This window comes from Copadichromis virginalis, linkage group LG17 (genome assembly GCF_057382275.1).
Source record: "Copadichromis virginalis isolate Kocher_CV1m ecotype Utaka linkage group LG17, C_Virginalis_male_GT1.1, whole genome shotgun sequence".
Lineage (NCBI taxonomy): Eukaryota > Metazoa > Chordata > Actinopteri > Cichliformes > Cichlidae > Copadichromis > Copadichromis virginalis.
Window position 1 is genome coordinate 28734425 of NC_140634.1, and position 21220 is coordinate 28755644.

Below are 21220 nucleotides of genomic sequence, written 5' to 3' on the forward strand. Positions count from 1 at the left end.
GTATGTTGGTTTTTGATGAAGTGTAAACGCCCTGTTACACTGTGTAAACTCGCCTTGTATGTATGTAAAGCTTATATTATTGAAAAATAAAAAACAGATCAGTAAATTCATCGAACCGTTTTTTCTACTGCCAATGTCTAGGCGTACACCAGAAGTGGGACGTTTGCGTGCTTGCCCAGCTCCTCTTCGTTTTATTAATTAACATGAAATCCTCCTCATGCAGCCTCACAGAAATTCAGCAACGGATAGACGAAGTCACTCGGTTTCTATCTATAACTCTTAATATTGCTAATGCCCACACAGTGGAGTTTTACACTCACGACGTGTGGAAACGGTTCGTGGCCGTATCACCGGAGGACGTCCTGTCAGCTGTAGGTTCCGGTAATCACCAGCAGAGGGAGCCACAGCACAGGCAAAGTGGTAAGCTAGTTCCAACCAAACAAGAGAGCGAAGGGCTTTTCTTTTCTTTTCTTTTCTTTTATTGTCTAATATGGAAGCTTGTTTCCTGGAAAAATGTCAGAGAGACCTAATTTCTTAAAAAAATTTGAGATAACAACCCCAAACATTGACTTATGGATGGCAAAAAATAAAATAAATAAATAAACTTTTGGAAACATTCTTCCATGTTTAGGAACAAGGAGTAACCTAATACTAATGATATATATATTTTTAAAGTGTTGATTTTACTTAGACTTGAAGTTGTTAGTTACTTTTGAAACAAGGTAATTATCAGCCCAAATGTGTGTGGATCATATCGCATCTGAAAAGGGACTGCAGATGTTCTGGACCAAAATCTATGTTAGTATCAGCTTATTAAAGATTTGATCCCCAGTATTTATAAATTAATATAAATTATCAAGGCATAAAAGCAAAACTATTTATACATGGACCGAAACTGTGAATTTTAAAGTATATTCTATGTGGACTTTATGTTACAGATATCCCATATCTGTCTCCCTAAACAGAGCAGCCCAGCACCACATTTGGGTTTTGCAATGATACAAAGCGACTGGTTGGCACCCAGGAACTTGTGCAGGCAGCTAAAGAGCACTCTCTTCCCAGCCTTGGACTCTGCATGAGCCGGGAGAATCTACTGCAGGACCTCAGGGACATGAAGTCCGACTCTGGTACTCCAGAGGAGACAGGTAGGGAAGGATTGTTTCCCACTGAGAACAGGAAGCAATCCAGGATTGTCCTGTTCAAATCACAACCATAATTTTTGAACCTATGTGGTGTCAATTTTGGGGAAACTGTGACATTTCTTTCCACTGACCTTTTTTTTTAAATATAGTGGCTGCTTTTGAGTCAGATGAGTTTATGACTTCTAAGAAATCCCATGAAGTCCAGTCCATGTCTGAGGTGGTGGCCTGCCTGGCTCAGCACTGTGGGGTTAATCAGGTAGGGCAACATTTTTATAGGTACAGGCAATATCCTAAAGGTATATACTGTAAAAAAGAAATCTGTAAAAACCACTGAACAGCTCTTAACATGTACTGTTTTTGTTTTTTAACTTGACATGCAGGTGATAGATGTAGGCTCAGGGAAGGGCTACTTGAGCTCCTTCCTCTCTCTTCAGTATGCCCTTCGGGTGTATGGCATTGACTCCTCTAGCACCAACACCCACGGTGCTCAGGAGAGGAACAGGAAGCTAAAGAAGTTCTCGAAAGCATACCAGAAACACACCAAAGCAGCAAGGACGCAATCAGAGGCCACACATTCTCCTCAGGAGGAGTTAATAGAAAGAAAAACTGGGCTGAATGGAGACGAAGATGTTTTCTCTGGTAATGGGCCAAGAATTCGGTCACAAGAGGAGGAGAGGGTGTTAACAAGCTCATCAGACATCAACCCCACAGTGGAAGGACGTTCAGAGCAAAACCTAGAAACAGACGAGCTCTTCCTGAGTGCTTTATCCATGGATGTAATACAGCCTGCTTCCCCCAGAGTTCCCCCAAGTCAACTCAGTGCTGAGGAGAGAGAGAGGAGGAAGAGAGAGAACCTGGAGAGGAAAGCTCAGAGCAGGGCAGACAGCACTGGAGCCGTGTTTTCACCTCTCACATCTTACGTTACTGCAGAAACAGAGCTCCGAGACCTCATCAATGAGCTGGAGGTGAGCAAACCCAAAGCCAAAAGTAAATGTTTAATAATATATGTAAAAAAAGAAAAGCTTCTTATATATTCAGCCAGCTGTAGAGCATAGTAGCATAGCTTGATTCCCATAGCAACTCCTAGAATTACAAGTGTGTCACAGCAGCTGGAGTTTGCATTACTGGAGTGAGTCTGGGATGTGACTGCGGTGCCAAATCTGCAGCGCGTCATCATCAATAAATTTTACCATCGATCTCTACTACTCCCCCTACTTGCTTCCACCTCCTTTTCTGTTCTCTCCCATCTCTGTGTGATTTGTCCAAAACCCAGGATGCAGTCATGGTTGGCCTGCACACTTGTGGCGACTTGGCTCCCAGCACGCTGAGGATGTTTGTGGCTAAACCGGAGCTAGCCGCAGTCTGCAGTGTGGGCTGCTGCTATCACCTGCTGTCTGAGGAGTTTGACCATGCCGGACAGAGTAAACAAACACACACACACACACACACACACACACACACACACACACACACACACACACACACACACAATTAGAGGTGTAAATCGCTTCCAGGAGTCAGGAGGTGTGTTTCTATCTGTCTCTGTTTGAGTTGAAAAACTGTAACTGTACACACACACACAGCCTGTGGTTTCTCATGTGCTGTTTATGTCTATTTCTCTCCCTCCTTATTTTCACTGACACTTCTCCCATAGTCCAATCTCAGACACCTGCACTTCATCAATCTGCTCTTATCAGAAATGTAATCTTATATTCCCACAAAGAGTCACATAAACACTTAAACCGAGCCACCACAACATTAAAACCACCTGCCAGATATTGTGTTGGTCCCGCTTGTGAGCACTGACCCGTAGACACAGATCTGTGATGTTCTGCGGTGTCTGTCACCAGGGCTTTGGCAGCTGAGTCTTTGGGTCCTGTGGGCTGTGGGGTGGAGACTGCTTAGATCAAGCCTTGAATCTTCCAAGTCCCAGTCAGTGCAGTGGTGCTGGATTCAGTCCTGTAAGGTTCAGTGTGAACCACTATAGTCAGAGAAGGGTTATCCTCTGTATTTTTCCCATGTAGAGATCTTTAGGGTTTACAGAGAATGGTCAGAGCAGTAGAAGATATCCAATGAGCAGCAGCTGGCTGGGCAAAAATGATTTGTCAGGGGAGAATGGCCAGGCTGTTTTGGGCTGATAGAAAAATAACTAAATTAGCCACTCGTAAAAACCAAAGTATGCAGAAGAGCATCTCTAAAAATACAACAAGTCAAACCTTGAGGCATATGGGCTACAGCACCTTTGCAGCAACTGTAGGTAGACTCAGTCAGGTTGAATGGTGTGCTTTATACAGTGGGGCAAAAAAGTATTTAGTCAGCCACCGATTGTGCAAGTTCCCCCACCTAAAATGATGACAGAGGTCAGTAATTTGCACCAGAGGTACACTTCAACTGTGAGAGACAGAATGTGAAAAAAAAATCCATGAATTCACATGGTAGGATTTGTAAAGAATTTATTCGTAAATCAGGGTGGAAAATAAGTATTTGGTCAATAAGAAAAATACAACTCAATACTTTGTAACATAACCTTTGTTGGCAATAACAGAGGTCAAACGTTTACTATAGGTCTTTACCAGGTTTGCACACACAGTAGCTGGTATTTTGGCCCATTCCTCCATGCAGATCTTCTCGAGAGCAGTGATGTTTTGGGGCTGTCGCCGAGCAACACGGACTTTCAACTCCCGCCACAGATTTTCTATGGGGTTGAGGTCTGGAGACTGGCTAGGCCACTCCAGGACTTTCAAATGCTTCTTACGGAGCCACTCCTTTGTTGCCCGGGCGGTGTGTTTTGGATCATTGTCATGTTGGAAGACCCAGCCTCGTTTCATCTTCAAAGTTCTCACTGATGGAAGGAGGTTTTGGCTCAAAATCTCACGATACATGGCCCCATTCATTCTGTCCTTAACACGGATCAGTCGTCCTGTCCCCTTGGCAGAAAAACAGCCCCATAGCATGATGTTTCCACCCCCATGCTTCACAGTAGGTATGGTGTTCTTGGGATGCAACTCAGTATTCGTCTTCCTCCAAACACGACGAGTTGAGTTTATACCAAAAAGTTCTACTTTGGTTTCATCTGACCACATGACATTCTCCCAATCCTCTGCTGTATCATCCATGTGCTCTCTGGCAAACTTCAGACGGGCCTGGACATGCACTGGCTTCAGCAGCGGAACACGTCTGGCACTGCGGGATTTGATTCCCTGCCGTTGTAGTGTGTTACTGATGGTGACCTTTGTTACTTTGGTCCCAGCTCTCTGCAGGTCATTCACCAGGTCCCCCCGTGTGGTTCTGGGATCTTTGCTCACCGTTCTCATGATCATTTTGACCCCACGGGATGAGATCTTGCGTGGAGCCCCAGATCGAGGGAGATTATCAGTGGTCTTGTATGTCTTCCATTTTCTGATGATTGCTCCCACAGTTGATTTTTTCACACCAAGCTGCTTGCCTATTGTAGATTCACTCTTCCCAGTCTGGTGCAGGTCTACAATACTTTTCCTGGTGTCCTTCGAAAGCTCTTTGGTCTTGGCCATGGCGGAGTTTGGAGTCTAACTGTTTGAGGCTGTGGACAGGTGTCTTTTATACAGATGATGAGTTCAAACAGGTGCCATTCATACAGGTAACGAGTGGGGGACAGAAAAGCTTCTTACAGAAGACGTTACAGGTCTGTGAGAGCCAGAGATTTTCCTTGTTTGAGGTGACCAAATACTTATTTTCCACCCTGATTTACGAATAAATTCTTTACAAATCCTACCATGTGAATTCATGGATTTTTTTTTCACATTCTGTCTCTCACAGTTGAAGTGTACCTCTGGTGCAAATTACTGACCTCTGTCATCATTTTAGGTGGGGGAACTTGCACAATCGGTGGCTGACTAAATACTTTTTTGCCCCACTGTATGACATTTGCAGATTGGATCCAAGAGTCCTCCGTGTCATGTCTGAGCTAACTATTCATTTAATTTTCCATAGCTGGGACATGCCCAGCCACACTGCAATGTTGTGGCTGATTAGTGCATATTCCTACTTTTTAGTAAACAAGTCCAATATTACACTGAGAATTCTGAGACTCGGCCTAGTTACCCTTCTGGAGATTGAGTTAAGCTCTGACGCCTACTGTTACAGTCATTAGACTGGATTTATGGATTTAAAATGGCTGTTGAAGGCTGCTGAAAATGAGAATATTTGACCCTTGTATTTAAAAACAGAATCTATTAGAAGGAATTGATTCTGCAGCCAGCGTGAAGTATTCTGTGTTTACGGTGTCGTAGTTAGCCTCGAGTTTCACACCGTAGAGGCTGTTTATCATTGTCTGCTGCTGCCCTAGCTTGATGGCAACGCAGGTGCCAGAATGCAGGCTGATATCATCCCTGTCTCATATATTCCTCCACTCCAGAGTTTATGAGGTATGAAATTGTCTACATGTGTCCTCGTGCTTTGTCTGTAGCCTCTGCACGTCTGCAGGAAAAGAGGCCTCGCTGCTGTCGATACAGCACCACGTCATCTCTTGTTAACAGTGCGACCCTCGACACTTGAGAGTGGAAAATGCTATCATGACAGCTGATTGAAAACACTCTTTTCCACACTTGTTTCTCGATCATTTAAGGAAAGGAACAAAGGCGTTCGCTCACACACGCACAGTTTCACTCCCCTGTTGGCCTTACAGTGCAGTCTGGGCTGCAGGCCAGCTCCTGTGGTGGCCTGCTTCAGCCCAAAAAAGGATCCAAAGGCCTGAAAGCTTCGTTGGAGAAGGACGTTATACATTTATGTGATCGGCTCATTTAGAATTCAAGGATTTCCTGAAGTGCAGCATCCACATCTAGTACTGTAAACTTTCTATATACTCACAACAGCAAAAACGACTCCAAGACGAGTACAGCTTTTGAGTGTACATGTCCGGTCACGCACTAGAATATCAGAAATATTTATCTGACCACTTCAGAACGAGCTCTGTGACCAACACAAGCAAAGCTACTATAAACAGCTCTGTGCACATAATGTACTGAAATCCACCCTTCAGATGTCACAAAGCCTCGTCCACTTCAGTTGCTTCTAAGGGCCTGTGTTGGCGGCCATGTGCCAGGCAGACGTGAAGCTAACCTGACTGCTAATATGCCCCCGTGTCCAGAGCAGTTTGTGAGAACCTGACCATCCACAGCTGCACATGTTATTAGTGCTTCCTTTGACTGTACTCCCACTGGATTCGCTGTGCCTTGGCCTCAGTCTTCCAACCTTTTTAAAGGGACATGAAAAGGATGGCATGCTGTCAACACTCGCCACCCTCCCACTGGGAATCAGGGTTTTTGAGTACTAAGAACTCCTGCGGTTAGAAAAATGGGGCTCAAATTGCTATTTTTCCACACAATAATTAGAGGTTAGCCGTACTGACTATTTAGGGGGTAACATATGAATTTGCTTGCATTAAAAGAGAAGTTTGAAGTTCTTTTGGGTGATTTTCTGCTGAGAGTTAGATTAGCTTAGCACAAAATGATTAAAAATTAGGAGGCTGATGGTCTTAGCTCCTCAAAGGTAACGAAACACTCTATCAGCATCTATAAAGCAAAATAATTACGCTAGGTGAAATTTGCTAAACTGTACAAAACCTCAGGATTGAATCAATGTTATTTTTAGGCTAGGCTTGCTTTCCCCAAGGTTTATCTTTTGTGCTAAGCTAAACTAAATTCCTGCTGGCTGTGTCTTCGGATTTAATTTAACACTAACTAATAGGTCATTTGAATCCACTCCCCTGGGATGTTCTAAGGCAATCACTGCAAAAAACAACAAAAAAAGTTCGGTACTTTTGCTATCTTGATGTTTCTCTTGCAAATATTTGAAATAGATGAAAACAGCATGAAAAATCCCACTGGTCAACTAAACTGATTAATCAGTTGACTCATATTCCTGTGTGTCCTCTCACAGAGTGTTTACAGAGTGTGTGTGGTTTCCCTCTGAGTCAGTACCTCCGTGACCAATCCTGCTTTTGTGGCAGAAATGCCAGGATGTCAGCATGTTTGGTAAGTTTCTCATGTGTTTTTTTTTTTTTTCTTTTTTCATGGCTGCATACAAAAAGCCCCCCAAACAAACAAAAAAACTATTAGCTGACAGTAAAACTTTACACTGATGAACTCAAGAGTCTGACCGTCAGTGGATGAATCACAAACTGTTCATGTTTTCATAACCCTTGGTGCATACTGAGGTCTGATGGATACAGTCAACTGTATTTATACTGTTGCTTCCAGTGTATATAATTTTGCTTCTGTAACCAACCACAGTGGATTTGAAATGAAGTAGTGAAGCTGTGATTGAAGTGCAGACCTGCAGCTTTATTACAAGCGGTTTAAAAAACGTTGCATGGCAAATTACACCCATTTGTTATAAAGCCTTTCTATTTTCACAGGCTCAGAAGAAACTGTCCCCCCACCACACACACACACACACACACACACACACACACACACACACACACACACACACACACATTCACTTGAACAGCATGCTCGGATGCATTGAGGTCACTTGTCTGAATTGGATATTTAGGAACATTACATTTGTTCGCCTTACAAATCTCTGGGGCTGCTTGCACAGCATCATCCATCGTGGCCCTATTTTTATGCTGCAGATCTGAGCACCTTGGCCGGGAGTCCATTGATTAGCCACTTATTAATCGTCACACAGTTGCTTAAAGACAGACTCCCCAAGGATTATAGTTGGAAGCCAGAAATCTTCTCGTATCAAGGTCATGTCTCTCTCCTCTGTGACCAGTCCAGATATGTGTTCGTAGAAAAAACATCATCACCAGATCCTACATCCACCAACGCATCACTGCGGTTTTGACAGACACTTTGGTATTTTTTTTTTTATTTATTTATTTTTTTTTTTTTGGAAGTGACATCAGAAACAGCAGCATGTGACATCACGTGATGGCGGAGCTTCAGTTCATCCTTTGTCATCCTTTTTTTTTTTTTTTTTTTTTAATAGGACAGGGGGAAAGAATGAAAGAAAGAGGGGGAGAGGAAGAAAGAAAACCAAAGGGGAGAAGAGACGGTGAGAAGGGGGGGAAGAGAGAAAAAAAAAAACAAAAAAAAAAAAAACTCCTGGGTCACCTGTATGGAGAGAAAGAAAAACAAAAAAAACAGGGGAGACAGCAAACAACAAAGAGCAACATAATAAAAAAAAATAAAAAAAAGCACCATCACAATAAACTAGCTAGTCATAGATATCAATAGTTACTAAATAATAAACGATATTGTGCAGCACGCAAGATAGACAGCGCACAGTGTGCTTTGAGGCAGCAGCCAAGAAAGCTGTAGTCCGCATCTGTGAATACCCATGTGTACACCTGTGTGCATACCTGTGTGGATCAGCATGCTTGCATTCCAAAGGTTTTTCCATGTAATGATCTGCTAGAGAGTGTGGGGAGCCACAGCCCTGTCCTCTATGGTATCAAGCAGGTATGGAGGAGATCAAAACTCCAGACATCCAGAGGCACCCAGAACACAAGAGACCAAGGAAGACCCACAGAGGGGCAGCCGCGCCACTGTCCCAGTAAGAGCTAAGGAGAGTCCCAGATGAGAGCTCATTCAGCAGCCGCGGAGCAGAAGCCAGGGGGGGTTGCAGTGACGCGCCCGTGAGCTCCGCCGGCAGCCAGCTGTGCCTGAGTGACCGAGCCCCAGGCCGAGAGGCCGGGGGCACCCCACCTCCAAAGTGGCCCGAGCGAGCCCCAATAAGCGGCCGCCAAGGAGTGAGCCGGTGTGTACCCGGACACCCACCCCCAGATACAAAGAACCACCAACGCACCGATACCTGAGGGAGTCCGCCACCGGCAGGGGAAGTGGTGGTGGGTGGAGATAGGCCTCCAAACCTCCACTTTGGTATTTTTTGTGTCAGTGGTTTCCCAATAGTGTGCACATTGAGGCAAGTCTGGGTGTGCCCTGATCCAGGTGTGCTTTGGTATTTTTGTACAACCATTGAATTGTTATTGCAAACATATAACTGTTCTATGTGCACTGCAAGGGTCTGTTTCAGAATCAGAAGCCAAACAACTCTTCTGAAAGAAACTTGGCCTACCTTAAAAGAGCACTGGATTCATACCAAAGGCTGACAAGTTAACAGAGGCAAAGTATTGTTGAGTGGTGACAACTCTGCAATAGATTACAAATGGCACGGGCTGTCAAAGAGTGTTATTCTGAAAAGCAAAAAGGGAGAACTCTTTGGGTGACAAAGATTGTTTTGCATAGATACTCCGTAGTTGTGGCTTGCTCGCAAAGAGTTTGAAAACTAATACTTTGGACCATCAGCCCTTTCATTCTGGCCCAAGGTAAAAGTTTTTTTCTTCACCAAGGAAATACCAAGAATTCTTCAATCATCAAGAAATTTCTTGCCTTCCTTGGGTAAATGTCTGTGTTATCCATGTTGCTGAACTTTCCGGTGCATCCCTTCTTTCCAAGAACCTGCAAAATTGAACTGGCAACCCAAGAGTTTCCACTATCTTTCCAATAGATCTCTTTTGTTTTTCACCCTAGCGATGGCATTCTTCATGTGCGCTGACACATCTTTCCATGTCTGTAATATTGAGAGTTCCCATGAGCAGCTACCAAATTCAACTTCAATATGTGGCGTTTTACAGAAGCAAAAATGTACCACTGTTCAAATACTTATGTACCTAATATACTAGACCAGGGGTGGGGGAACTCCAGGCCTAAAGGGCCGGTGTCCTGTAGGTTTTAGAGGTGTCCTTGATCCAAGAGAGCTGATTTATATGGCTAAATGACCTTCTCAACATGTCTCGAAGTTCTCCAGAGGCCTGGTAATGAACTAATCATTTGATTCAGGTGTGTTGACCCAGGGTGACATATAAAACCTGCAGGACACCGGCCCTTGAAGCCTGGAGTTCCCCACCCCTGGACTAGACAATAGGCTCAGAAGTCTTGTAGAGTCCATCTGCTGTTCTGGCAGCACACAAAGGACCAAGACTATATTAGACAAGGGTGATCATAATGTTTTGGCTCATTAGTATAACCAGAGCATCAGAAATGTTTTTTTTTCTTTACTCCTACAGCTCACTTTTTTTCCAGGAAAGTCTTTGTCTTAACACTTTCCCATTTGTCTCAAACAGGCACTGGAAAGAGTTGCACTTGGCCAAGGGGTAAGTAAGGCGTGCATACTAACTGTAATCAATATCATAGACAAATAGCCATCATTGCAAAAGAATGGAAGCTCTTTCTGTAAACTGTCATTACGCTCATCAAAACAAATACATCAAATGATTTCAAATCACAAGTGCGGGCTTTCACAATCACCCAGGACCGTATTATCTTCATTGCTGATCTCCGGCATGCATTCAAACAATCAGCCCATTAATTCTGCTATTGTTTTAAGTCTGTGATTGACTACAGTGTATTTATTTGAAATGCAGAGCTTGGAGGCTCCAGGCCAAAGCTGATACATGACACCCGCTGCCATTAATATGGAATGTTTATAAATATTAATGCAATCATGGAAAGATTGATTACTGACTGGAACAGAACTCTGAATCCAAAAACAGGCTTGATTGCTTGCTAGTGTTGCACTAAGTTTGCAAAGTGTCAGAAATATTCGTCGGCCATTTGTACACATGTTTGGTGAAGGAAAAAAAAGTTTTTCACTGTAAAAGCTGAGTTATGTTAATTCAAATAAACAGCTTTGTCCTTCCCTGCAGATTCAGATGGAATCTCTGTTCTACCGAGCAGTCCTTCATGTTATTCTGAGGGACCACTACAGCTCCTATAAAAGGTAATCTACAGGAATTCACATCTGGACCAGCGGATTTCTAGTGGAGTATGAGAAATCAGGGCAAATGCATGTAATTTTTTAAGACCTTTTTTTCTCCTTCCCCCTGTCAGTGTGTACAGTATCAACTATGTTTGGTTAGAATGAGTGAGAACAGAACAGGTGTCAAGCTTTGATAGCAGTCCAAAGGTTTTGTTTTATTTGTTGTGAACCAGAAGTGAAAGGTTTCTTTCTCTGGCTTGTTTAGGTTACAAATGACCCAAGACTTGCCAGCAAAAGCCATATGTACTCAATTCCTGGCCAGATTTGGGTGTATTGTTGTATCAGGCCTAATGAATAATAGACTTGAGGGTTCAAATGAGCTTGAAGTTTACATATAGGTTAGTTAGTGGACAGAAATTGAACCGACAGGAAAAAGTCTTTTGTTTCCAAGCAGGTAACCTATGGCAATTCTAGCGGCTAGAGCACAGCTACAAATGTTTTGTTCTGAAAATGTTCAAAGATCATTACCCTTCAGTGTTATAGTGATGTTTTCAGTACAGGAAACATTAAAAAAATCTGATTAATAAACCAGTTTCCTGATCTTGCAGGTATTATTTGCCAAAAAATAGGAACATTCCCTACTACATGCAGCGTGACCCCCACATAGGACAATGCTGCTTTAATCTAAATGCTAACATAAGCTATGTTATATGTTCATACTGTCTGCGCTAACACATAACATAGCTGGAAACATTCCTCAGAGATTTTGGCCCATGTTGACACGATGGTGTCACACAGTTGCTCCAGATTTGTCGGCTATACATGTGTGATATGAATCTTCTAGTCCACCACATCTCAAGGTGCTCCGATTGTTTTGAGATCTGGTGACTGTGGAGGCGATTTTAGTACAGTGAACTCAAAGTTGTGTTCAAAAAACAGTTTAAGATGATTTGAGCTTTATGATATGGCATACTATCCTGCTGTAAGCAGCCATCAGAAAGCAGGTATGCTGTGGACACGGTCAGCAACAATACACAGCTAGGCTTAGGTATTTAAATGATGCTTAGTTGGCAATAAGAGACTCAAAAAGTGCCAAGAACGTATCCCCCCCACACCATTAAACCAATGCCAGACTGAACTGCTGACACGAAGGAAGATGGATCCATGCTTTCATGTTGTTTACACTTAATTCTGACCTCACTGTTCAAATATCACAGCAGCAATTCAGACTCATCAGACCAAGTTTTCTCAGTAGCTCATGTGCTTCAAAGTTTGATGTGTTGGCATGCTCGTCTGCATACCTTGGTATTAATTAGTGGCTAGCTGGGTTATTGTTACCCAAAAGCAGCCTGGCCATTCTGTTCTGAGGTCTGGCATCAACTACATCTTCACCCAGGGAACTGCTGCTCACTGGATATTTTTCCTTTTTCAGACCATCCTCTGTAAACCCTAGAGATGGTTGTGTGGGAAAATCCCATCTCAGAGGAGGTCATCACCATGCCGTGTTCAAAGTCCCTAAAATCACCTTCCCCATTATGATGCTTGGTTTAAACTTCAACCTAAAGTCGTTGAATTATTACCTTGTTTGATTGATTAGATATTTGCGTTAAAGAGCATTTGAACTGGTGTACTTAATAAATTGTCCAAGAGTAAATACTGTTTACCATGCTTATCATCTTATTATACAGAGTTAGCATTGTAACAGTTACTGTTAGCACTAAACACAACAGTAGTTGGTCAAAAATGACAATTAAAGTGATGATGGGACTCTAATGCTAATGCAATCAAAGTCATTCCAATATATACTGATGGGAAGGTGAATGTACCAAATTTCATAGCAGTCCATTAAACAGTCTAAAGAAAGCCAGTAAAATCATTAAAATTTGTACTCTGAGAATCATTTCTATAAAACTTCAGATGCTTTTAGTTATTTCTCTTTCGACCAAAGTGGTGGCGAGACTAACTGGACATACATGCCGTAACTGACTTACTTAGATCCACAAAACTACTAGGAATAAAAAGGTGAGCCGTTGCCTACAGAGAATTTAAATAAAGGTACCAAAATATGGGCACATATATGAGAAGGCAGCGTCATAACGCACACAGAAACATGTTTAGACTGGCAGTGGTTCTTGATTATGCATTTTAAGTTAAAAATTCCTGCTAAACTCCACATCTCCTTTTTTCTTTGTGAATTTTCTAGTGTTTCTTGTGGATTTTTGGTATTTTAATGAACATTTGTACATTTTCTACATTACTAGAAATACTGTAAAAAATAGAAATTCTTAACACCATCTGGTAGCAATTAAGGCAGAATATGCAGGCATCCTTCAAGCTTCAGTTTGTCCTTAATTCACCTTGCTATCCAAAGAGTAGCTGCTGCTTTACAACCCAGCCCATTCTCACTCCATTCCCTATACTGTAAGGCCTTTCAGCCAGTGTAGTGCACATCTTTAGTGACTTATTGTATCTGCCCGACAAAGCCAAACAATAGAAGGAAATGCTGCAGACCTCAGTTTACTCTTATCAAAATATTATCACTCCAGACACCATCAAAGAGAACCTGCCTGCTGACCTTTGACCTTCATCAGATCAGCATTGAATACCCATTAGTCTTCCCCAAACACCAGCTATTCCTCATCGTTTAATCCTTAGAAACATTTGCTGAGGTGTGAGTGCATCACTGAGCAGAAACATGTTTGTTCCACAGTGAAAAGCGAGTTGGGAATGTTTACTCCAAAGCAAAGTCATTTGTGGACTACGTTCGGCGAGCTCTGCGCAGACTGGAACTGGATGAATCAAAGGTCGGGAGCAGAATATTACACTCATCTTTACACCTTCCACAAACACACAAGAAAAGAAATAAACACACTGTCCTTCTGCATTTTCAGCTACAGATTTAGGTTAGAGCTAGACTCAGTAAGTGGACCATTTCCAATCCATATTTTTACTCATGACCTCAAACAGAGAAGCGTTGCATAATTCACAATTCAAAATTATCCTTATTTGTTTTATACTGACCCTTGTTGTAGTCCCTGAGTTCATTCTCAGCTGTTTAAGCTCCTCTCTCTTTAAGGCCACCCTCCCTTTGATCCAGCTGGTCTTCTGATTGGCTGCATGGGGCCAGTCCCAACCAGCCAATCAGCAGCTGGATAGGCCCAGATGTTTTGACATCTTACAGAGCCATAAGTACAAAAAAAGACTGTCTGACAGTGGAATTATACATCTGCACCTACTGCACTGTGACCTAATGTGCAGCTCCATAGGAATCTAACTACACGTCACACTCAGTGCGGCCTCCACAGATATAAATGCTAGCAACAGCTTTAGCCACTTGTGAAGCCGACATCATAGGCTGCGTGTAGATGAGGCCTGAGCTTTTGCCTCTCAGGGATTACTTTCACATATGCTGACCTCATTATTTGAAAATTTGAGCAACAATCATTCTAACAGCATGTATGTGACAGGATATAAGTAAAAACCTAACAGGTTGATTTAGGTTAACAATAGAGTGTGTCGTATCGTATAGTATAGTATAGGATCTTAGTATAGGATCTTTCACACTGTTGAGAAGTCTGTCATCTGGTTGCTCTGGGTAACAGTGGGCGATGGCGCGCTGTCTGTCTGTCCCATGTTTCTCACAGCTCTTTAAAAACATGCTATTTTCTGTCACTTGTCCCACTTCACATCTCCCTCACAGCTTGCTTCCAACTTTTTTTGTCATTCTCCTCTCTTTTACCTGCATATATAACACGTCACTCTCTCTTTAGCTCTCTGACAGCGACATCCAGGATTATCACAACACATACAGAGTGCGAATGGATGAGATGCATGCTTTTAACATGGTAAGTCTTCCATACATCTTGGTTCTCTCCCTGTCGAGCATCCTAGTATTTAATTCCCACCTTAGATTCCAACAACATGTTTAAACCCTTTTTTGTGTAAAAATCTTTTTTTTCCTGTAAAAAGAAAAAAAATTACAGACCACTAAGTGAGGTCATTGTATTCTACGGGGAAATAATGAGAGAGTGATTGCTCTGAACGAGAAGAAAACCACCCACTTTTTTCCCTCTTCTTTTCTGAGGCCACTAATTGTGATGTCAGCCAGCATACCAGTTTTCTTTCATGACACAAACCAGTAAAATAGGTTTTGGGGAATTGCGGACTACTTGGAAGACACAAGTTTTGCATATGTGTCAAATAGAGTAAAAAAAAAAAAAGATATACACATGTGCTTTCTCTCATGTCGGCCTCTTTCTACAGCTGAAGGTGACCCTTGCTCCCTGTATTGAAGGTCTGATTCTCCTCGATCGCCTCTGCTATCTGAAAGAACAGGTAAAAAAAATATTTGGTGTCATCAAACTGTCAAATCCTGCTTAAATGAATTCAACTCTGATGGTGCTTCAGAACATTCACAGCACAGCTTTGGAGGATTTTTCCAATTTTCTGTCTGGGCTCATCTTTATGATTCGCTTGTTCAGCTTGTTGATTGGGATATGAAATATACTTCCCAGATGATGAAAGTGAACACACAGAAATGTCAGCTGAAATCTGGAAACCTCTCTTTGTTATTGACAGTAACATAGGTGTCGGCTAAATTGAAGCCAGCCTGCAATTTATCATCTCGTGTTGCGGCAGCCAAACACAACACGCTAATCTTTGGTCTGAGTCATAACGATGAGATGTGTATGATCGAAAAGCTTTGAAGTTCTGATTATGCGAGATTATATGTCAGATGAACCTCCTTAAATGAGAAGGGGGGGACGTAATCAAGCTCTGTAACATCAAGTGCACTGGTCAGCGTTTGGGGGATCTCCCTTGAGGTCAAGCAGAGGAAGGGGGGAAAATAGGAGATGATGGATGGATGTTAATGTGATCCATGCGGTGATAAGTGTGCAGAAGCACGTTCAGCCTTAAACAATCATGTAAGCACACAAAGATCAGGTGTTGAATTGATGTGTTTTCACTGAATTTGCAGGCCCTGATAGTAGAACAACGATGCACATATTCCAGTAAGGAGAGATCATCTGGAAGAAGAGAATGAGATTTATTACAAAAAATATGAATATGCAAATTTAGACTCAAATGAGAGGCGACATCATGGAGCAGATTCCCAGATTATGGTAGGAGATTGGTTGGACCCACAGGAGTCACATACACTGCTTGTGGAGCAGAGTAAGCAGATGGCTGCTGAGCACTTTTGGATGAGATGCCCTGGAAAACTTGGATGATGTAGAGATGGGGAGGAGGAGGGTTGCACGACGGGCGGCCTGAAAGGGAGAATTTACAGATCACTTTACAGAGCGAATTTAAAGGACTGAACAGGGGCCTGAATGGAGGCTGATTGACCCAGAGAGTGTGGGCAGATAGATTATTTTTGGATAAAAGCACAAATGGCAACATTTTCATAGAGGTGAGTTTGACAGCGTGGAAAATCGAAATCACACCGGGGCGGCGCAGCCGAGCGTGAAACGGCTGGGTTTAGAATTAGCACCTCCAAGTCTGAGGCCATGGTTCTCAGGCGGAAAAGGGTGAACTGCCCACCCTTTGTTGTGGTGGATTGTTGTCCCAAGTGCAGGAGTTTTAAGTATCTCAGGGGTCTTGTGAGGGAAGAGTGTAGCAGGACATTGACAGATGAACTGGTGTGGCACCGGCAGTCAAGTTTCAAGTTTTATTGTCATGTACAGATAAACAGTGTAGCCACATTTACCCATAATGAAATTCTTTGGCTCGAGCTCCTCAGCTTTACATGAGCATATAGAAAGTCTGCAGTTATATTAAGAAGAAAATAACAGAAAATAGCAGTAATAATAATGATAAAAGAGAAAAAAGAGAGGAAAAAAGTATTAAATATTTAGAGAATTTAAGACAAGTTGGTATTTACAGGTTGTGCAAAACTTGTGCATGAGCATTTAAGTGGCATTTGTTGAAGTGCCAGTGTGTAGAGTCCTGTAATTATAGTGAGTGTGTAATGGTGTGTATAGAATGTCAGCAGTTCAAAAGCCTGATGGCTTGTGGGTAGAAACTGTCTCTGTGTCTGCTAGTGCGAGTCTGAATGCTCCCGAATTGCCTGCCGGACGGCAGGAGCGTGAAAAGTCTGTGGCTGGGGTCATGCAGAAGCTGTACCGGTCTGTTGTGGTGAAGACGGAGCTGAAAATAAAAGAGAAGCTGTTGATTTCCTGGTTGACCCGTGCTCCTAGCGCTTGTGGCCATAAGCTGGTGTCAGTGACAGAAAGGATGAGATAATGGGTACAAGTGGTGGAAATCAGCTTCCTTGCAAGAGTGGAGGGTCTCTCCCTTAGTAATGGGGTGAGGTTTTAAGTCATTTAGAACAACTTGAAGCAGAACCAGTTAAGGTGGTACAGGCATCTGACCAAGATGTGTCCTGGAGGTCTCCTATGTGTGGTGTTCTGGGCATGTCCTATTCGGAAGACCCAAGAAATCCTGCGTGGACGTGGCCAGGCAGAGGGAGGTCTGGTTGTCTCTCCTTAGACAACAACAGCAGCAACAAAGCTCTTGCTTGTGATGGTTTAATGGATGACAGTGTTAATCAGCCGCTCAGTCCCATATTTTGCATAGGGGCTGGTCAGAATTTGAATTTGTCCGTCATTGGTTTGTGACTAAACCTAGCACCACCCACCAGGCCTTCCTGTAAAATCCCCCAGCCACAGGTTTTTAATCCAGATAAGAACTCTAAAGAGTGTTCACGGGTAAAAGTTTATTGTAGAAATACTATTTTAGGGGAGGAATTCCCAAATGCCTCACAGCAAGAGGGTCCAAGATCTGAATCCTCTGTCTGGCCGGGGGCTTTCTGTGTGCTGTTTGGACGTTCTCCCTTTGTTTGCATGTATTGGTGTGACTGTGAGTGTGAATGGTTGTCCTTGTTAGGCCTGCAGCAAACTGGTGACCTGTTCAGGGTCTCGCCCTAAGTGGAAGGATGACATGATCACTTGATCATGTATGAATCATATCAGAGTTTCAGAAAAGGTGGGCGGGAGTAAGCGACACAGTATGCTTGTTTTATTGGTGTAAATGCTCCCCATCTGTAGATATGCACTTCTGTCCATGATAGCACAGTGTTAGAACTTACAACGGATATTTTTGAAGACCCCTTGGCTATGAGTTACAAACACCTGCTTTAAGATTTTTAAATGGACTGAGTACAAACATGGTTGTGGGGTGACTGCCTGAGAAATTTCTGAACACACCCTAGTCAGCACTAGATGATGACAGAGAGAGAGAGATTTCCAGCGCGCATACAACCTCTGGGTTGGCTACAGTTCTACAGCTAAACAGCTTAGCTGCCAAGGAAGACAAACTTGTTTTGCACATAAACATGAGCCCACCTGAGTGAACACTTGCACAGATATTTCTTCTCGGGGGATTCAATAGAGAATTCTTTTATAGAGGAAACATCCTTCAGCTGTAATAAAGCCCAAACTGGGAGCAGAATCAAGATTTTTATATCAGCTCTGTTGTGTGTTTTTTTTTTTTTTTTTTTTTTCCTTGTATGCCAGGAGGACGTGTCATTCTCTGCACTGGTGCAACTGTTTGACCCCCTGTTGTCTCCCAGATGCTATGCTGTCATCGGACTCAAGAATGATGGGAAAAGAACTACAAGCTGAGGAACTCGAACATATGCACATAATACAATGATTCAAGGTTCATGTTTATACATGAACGAAGCAGCAATCATGCTTTGAAAGTGATTGTATTATGTATGCATTCCCAACTGTTTGTTTTAATTGCAACATTTCATCTAGTTTGAATCTTTTTTTTAATGTTATCTCGATTTGTGGAACACATGGTGTTACTTTTAAATGGAAAAGTATCTGAAATATTTCTACTTCTCTGGTCTTGGCCTTGGGTTCTTCTCAGAGATCAAACCCGTGCTCGAAACACCTGGAAAAACTGCCTTTTCTCTTTGATAGCATACTATGTATTGCATCCTTTTAACATGTTTTTAAAGACAGTTTAGGGGGTTTGAAGCATTATGGGATTTAAAGTAACCAGGATCCCCTCAGCAGGTCTGGAAACTCAATTTCTAGAATCCCAAACCAGAGGAAGTAGAGGAAAAGACAGGGCATGTGGTGCCCTTGTCTCCAATCTTAATATTTACTTTTTTTAAATTTACCTCTGCCTCAGTTATTTAATAAATCATATTCTTTGTACATGTTTGAAAATTAATGTATGTGGGTTTTGTTTTTGTTTTTTTAGCATATAGCTCTTCTTCTGACCTTTCCCTGTAAAACCCGTAAGATGTTCGTGTGTGCAAATTGCAGTAAATCAGCAGTTTCTGAAATATTGTGACCAGCCTGTCTGACACCAGCAACCATACCACATTCAAAATCACTTAAATCACATTTCTTTCTCATTCTGATGCTCAGTTTGAACTTCAGCAGGTCATAAAGACCATGTGTATTTTTTTAGCTGCTACAGTGTGATTGGCTGATTAGATATTTGCATTAACAGGCAGTTGATCAGGTGTTCCTAACAAAATGACCAGTGAGCATATAGTTAATATGGTTACTGTAGGAATAAAACATTACATTTATGGGAAACTGTTCAGCTACCAGGTTAATGGATGACAGCTTCTTACTATATGAATATAATATTTAACTGGTTAAAATGTTAAACCCTCTGTCAAGTGCAAAACTTGACCGAAATTTAACAAACTCAAAATAACCGCTTTTGTAGTGTTAGTTTATCTAACAAGACTGCAGTTGAATAAATAAAACATAAAAGTGTTTGGAAACAATATTTTCTTCCTAAATGATGAGAATTAGTTCTGTCAAGTTGTATTCAGCTTTGTGCAAAACCGCACCACTGAGCCAGTAATGAGTATGTCAGCTGTGTGTGTGAACATTTTCATTAAAGCTAGGTAGTAAATTATGGAGCCTGAACAAACGTAGCCTGCAAGTAAGGAAATAGGCCATAGGACACTTTCCCACTGTGCAGCACTGGTGCAAAGCATTTCTTGTTTTCTCCCACTGCATCTATTTGTCACTGTAGCCACAGCAGCCTGCACATCTGTTGGCAATTCATAGGTCTGTCAACGTTGCCGTGGTGAAGCTGTGTCCTCGAGTGTTATTTTTATCTCTGTAAAGACACATGGCGAGGCTCTCTCTGCTGTGTCTGGACCGTGTTTGGATCCGGCACCGTGCTTCACACTGACAGCCTGCTGTAGTGGCCAAACTGGACTGACACGAATACAAACAATTCAAGATGTGTACAAAGCTTGTTTAGGATATAAATATTGTCGGGTTTTGTTGCGGCGTGTGAGTCACGTCCTCTTGACCTTTCCCATCTTTGACTTCTAGCACGCATGTTTACGCAAATTCAAAAATCTCCTTTTCATGTGCCCACAAGGAAGAGGAGGAAAATGGCACGATGAAAGGCCTGCATCCGACACAGGCACGTGAAAGAAACCAGTTGAAAGGTATAGTCGGCGCAGTGTAGGCAAACTGCAATTTCCTGATTTGCAGTTGACAGATGACAGGGAAAGAAATGTTTCAGGGTGCGATGACGGCTTCAGACAGAAATCGTCTCCAAGGAAAATCATTCAAAGCGTTCCCATCTAAGACTTCTCACTGTAAGGTAGGAATGAGAGGAAGCAGAGAGGAAGCAGAGAGGAAGCGAGGGGAGTGTGTCAACACATTTGCTTTCAGCTGCGATCACTGTTTCTCACGGTGGTGTTTGGATACAATACAAGCTCCTGCCACCCTCCCTGATTTAAACTAAAGAAAAAATCTCAAGGGTCCACTAACGTAATAGGCACTACTGTCCAGTAATATCTCTATTACACAGCAGGTCCGTGTGAATGAATGTAGACTGGAAGAATGCTCTTTCATCCGAGAGGGAAAACAAAGTCTTAGTCAATGAATCCAAAATAATTAAAGGATACAATGTCAAAGGGAAGTGCTGAACTTTATCAGAGATAGCATGACTACTACAAGTAGTCATTTCTAAAATACCAGATTGTGAATTAAGATTAGGTCTCTGCTGTTATTTTAATATGTTCCATCTAAAGAATCGGTTGTTGTGGTGCTGTCTTTTACCTAAACAGAAACAGGGGACTTTTGGGAGATTGCGTGCCAGTCACAAACCACCTTGTCGCCGCATATGACGGCAGGCTTGTGGAAATAAAGAGATTCAGCTGGACGTTGCGCTGGAAACACGCGGCTTGTTTTTTATTGTTATCACCTCCGGCCTCTGCAGATACATTCTCTGAAGACGCACGTGGACCAAAACGCATTCACCTGTCAGAGATTTATCTGTGGAAGTGTAAACAGGGATGTCAAACTATGTAAATGTTTGACTCGCCGCTCCAA

The 21220-nt window shown here is 42.5% G+C and overlaps 1 protein-coding gene and 1 long non-coding RNA gene across 3 annotated transcripts; one reads left to right on the forward strand and one right to left on the reverse strand.

Annotated features, from left to right (window-relative positions):
• The first annotated feature begins 2 nt into the window (after window positions 1–2).
• Window positions 3–19320, forward strand: mettl25 (methyltransferase like 25). 2 transcript variants are annotated; one of them, XM_085436429.1, is made up of 12 exons: window positions 3–420; window positions 966–1145; window positions 1292–1398; window positions 1523–2107; window positions 2416–2563; window positions 7059–7153; window positions 10255–10284; window positions 10837–10910; window positions 13600–13693; window positions 14660–14734; window positions 15153–15224; window positions 18407–19320. In XM_085436429.1, exons 1-12 carry the CDS (start codon window positions 204–206, stop codon window positions 18512–18514), a joined length of 1785 nt encoding a protein of 594 aa, XP_085292555.1. In that variant the 5' UTR covers window positions 3–203; the 3' UTR covers window positions 18515–19320. The 2 variants fall into 2 exon arrangements, with proteins under 2 accessions (XP_085292555.1, XP_085292556.1); XM_085436430.1 differs by having other exon boundaries at window positions 360–420; window positions 1063–1145.
• LOC146689639 (uncharacterized) lies at window positions 2124–3272 on the reverse strand. The gene is made up of 2 exons (XR_014915956.1): window positions 2950–3272; window positions 2124–2536 (listed from the first exon to the last, which is right to left on the reverse strand). It is a non-coding gene; the product is annotated as an uncharacterized LOC146689639 (long non-coding RNA).
• Window positions 19321–21220: the final 1900 nt, after the last annotated feature.

Coding starts and splice junctions, on each gene's coding strand:
- mettl25 (XM_085436429.1), top strand. CDS start 204: ATGAAATCCTCCTCATGCAGCCTCACAGAAATTCAGCAACGGATAGAC. Junction 10,285..10,836: donor GAGTTGCACTTGGCCAAGGG/GTAAGTAAGGCG, acceptor CCTTCCCTGCAG/ATTCAGATGGAATCTCTGTT. Junction 13,694..14,659: donor TGGAACTGGATGAATCAAAG/GTCGGGAGCAGA, acceptor CTCTCTCTTTAG/CTCTCTGACAGCGACATCCA.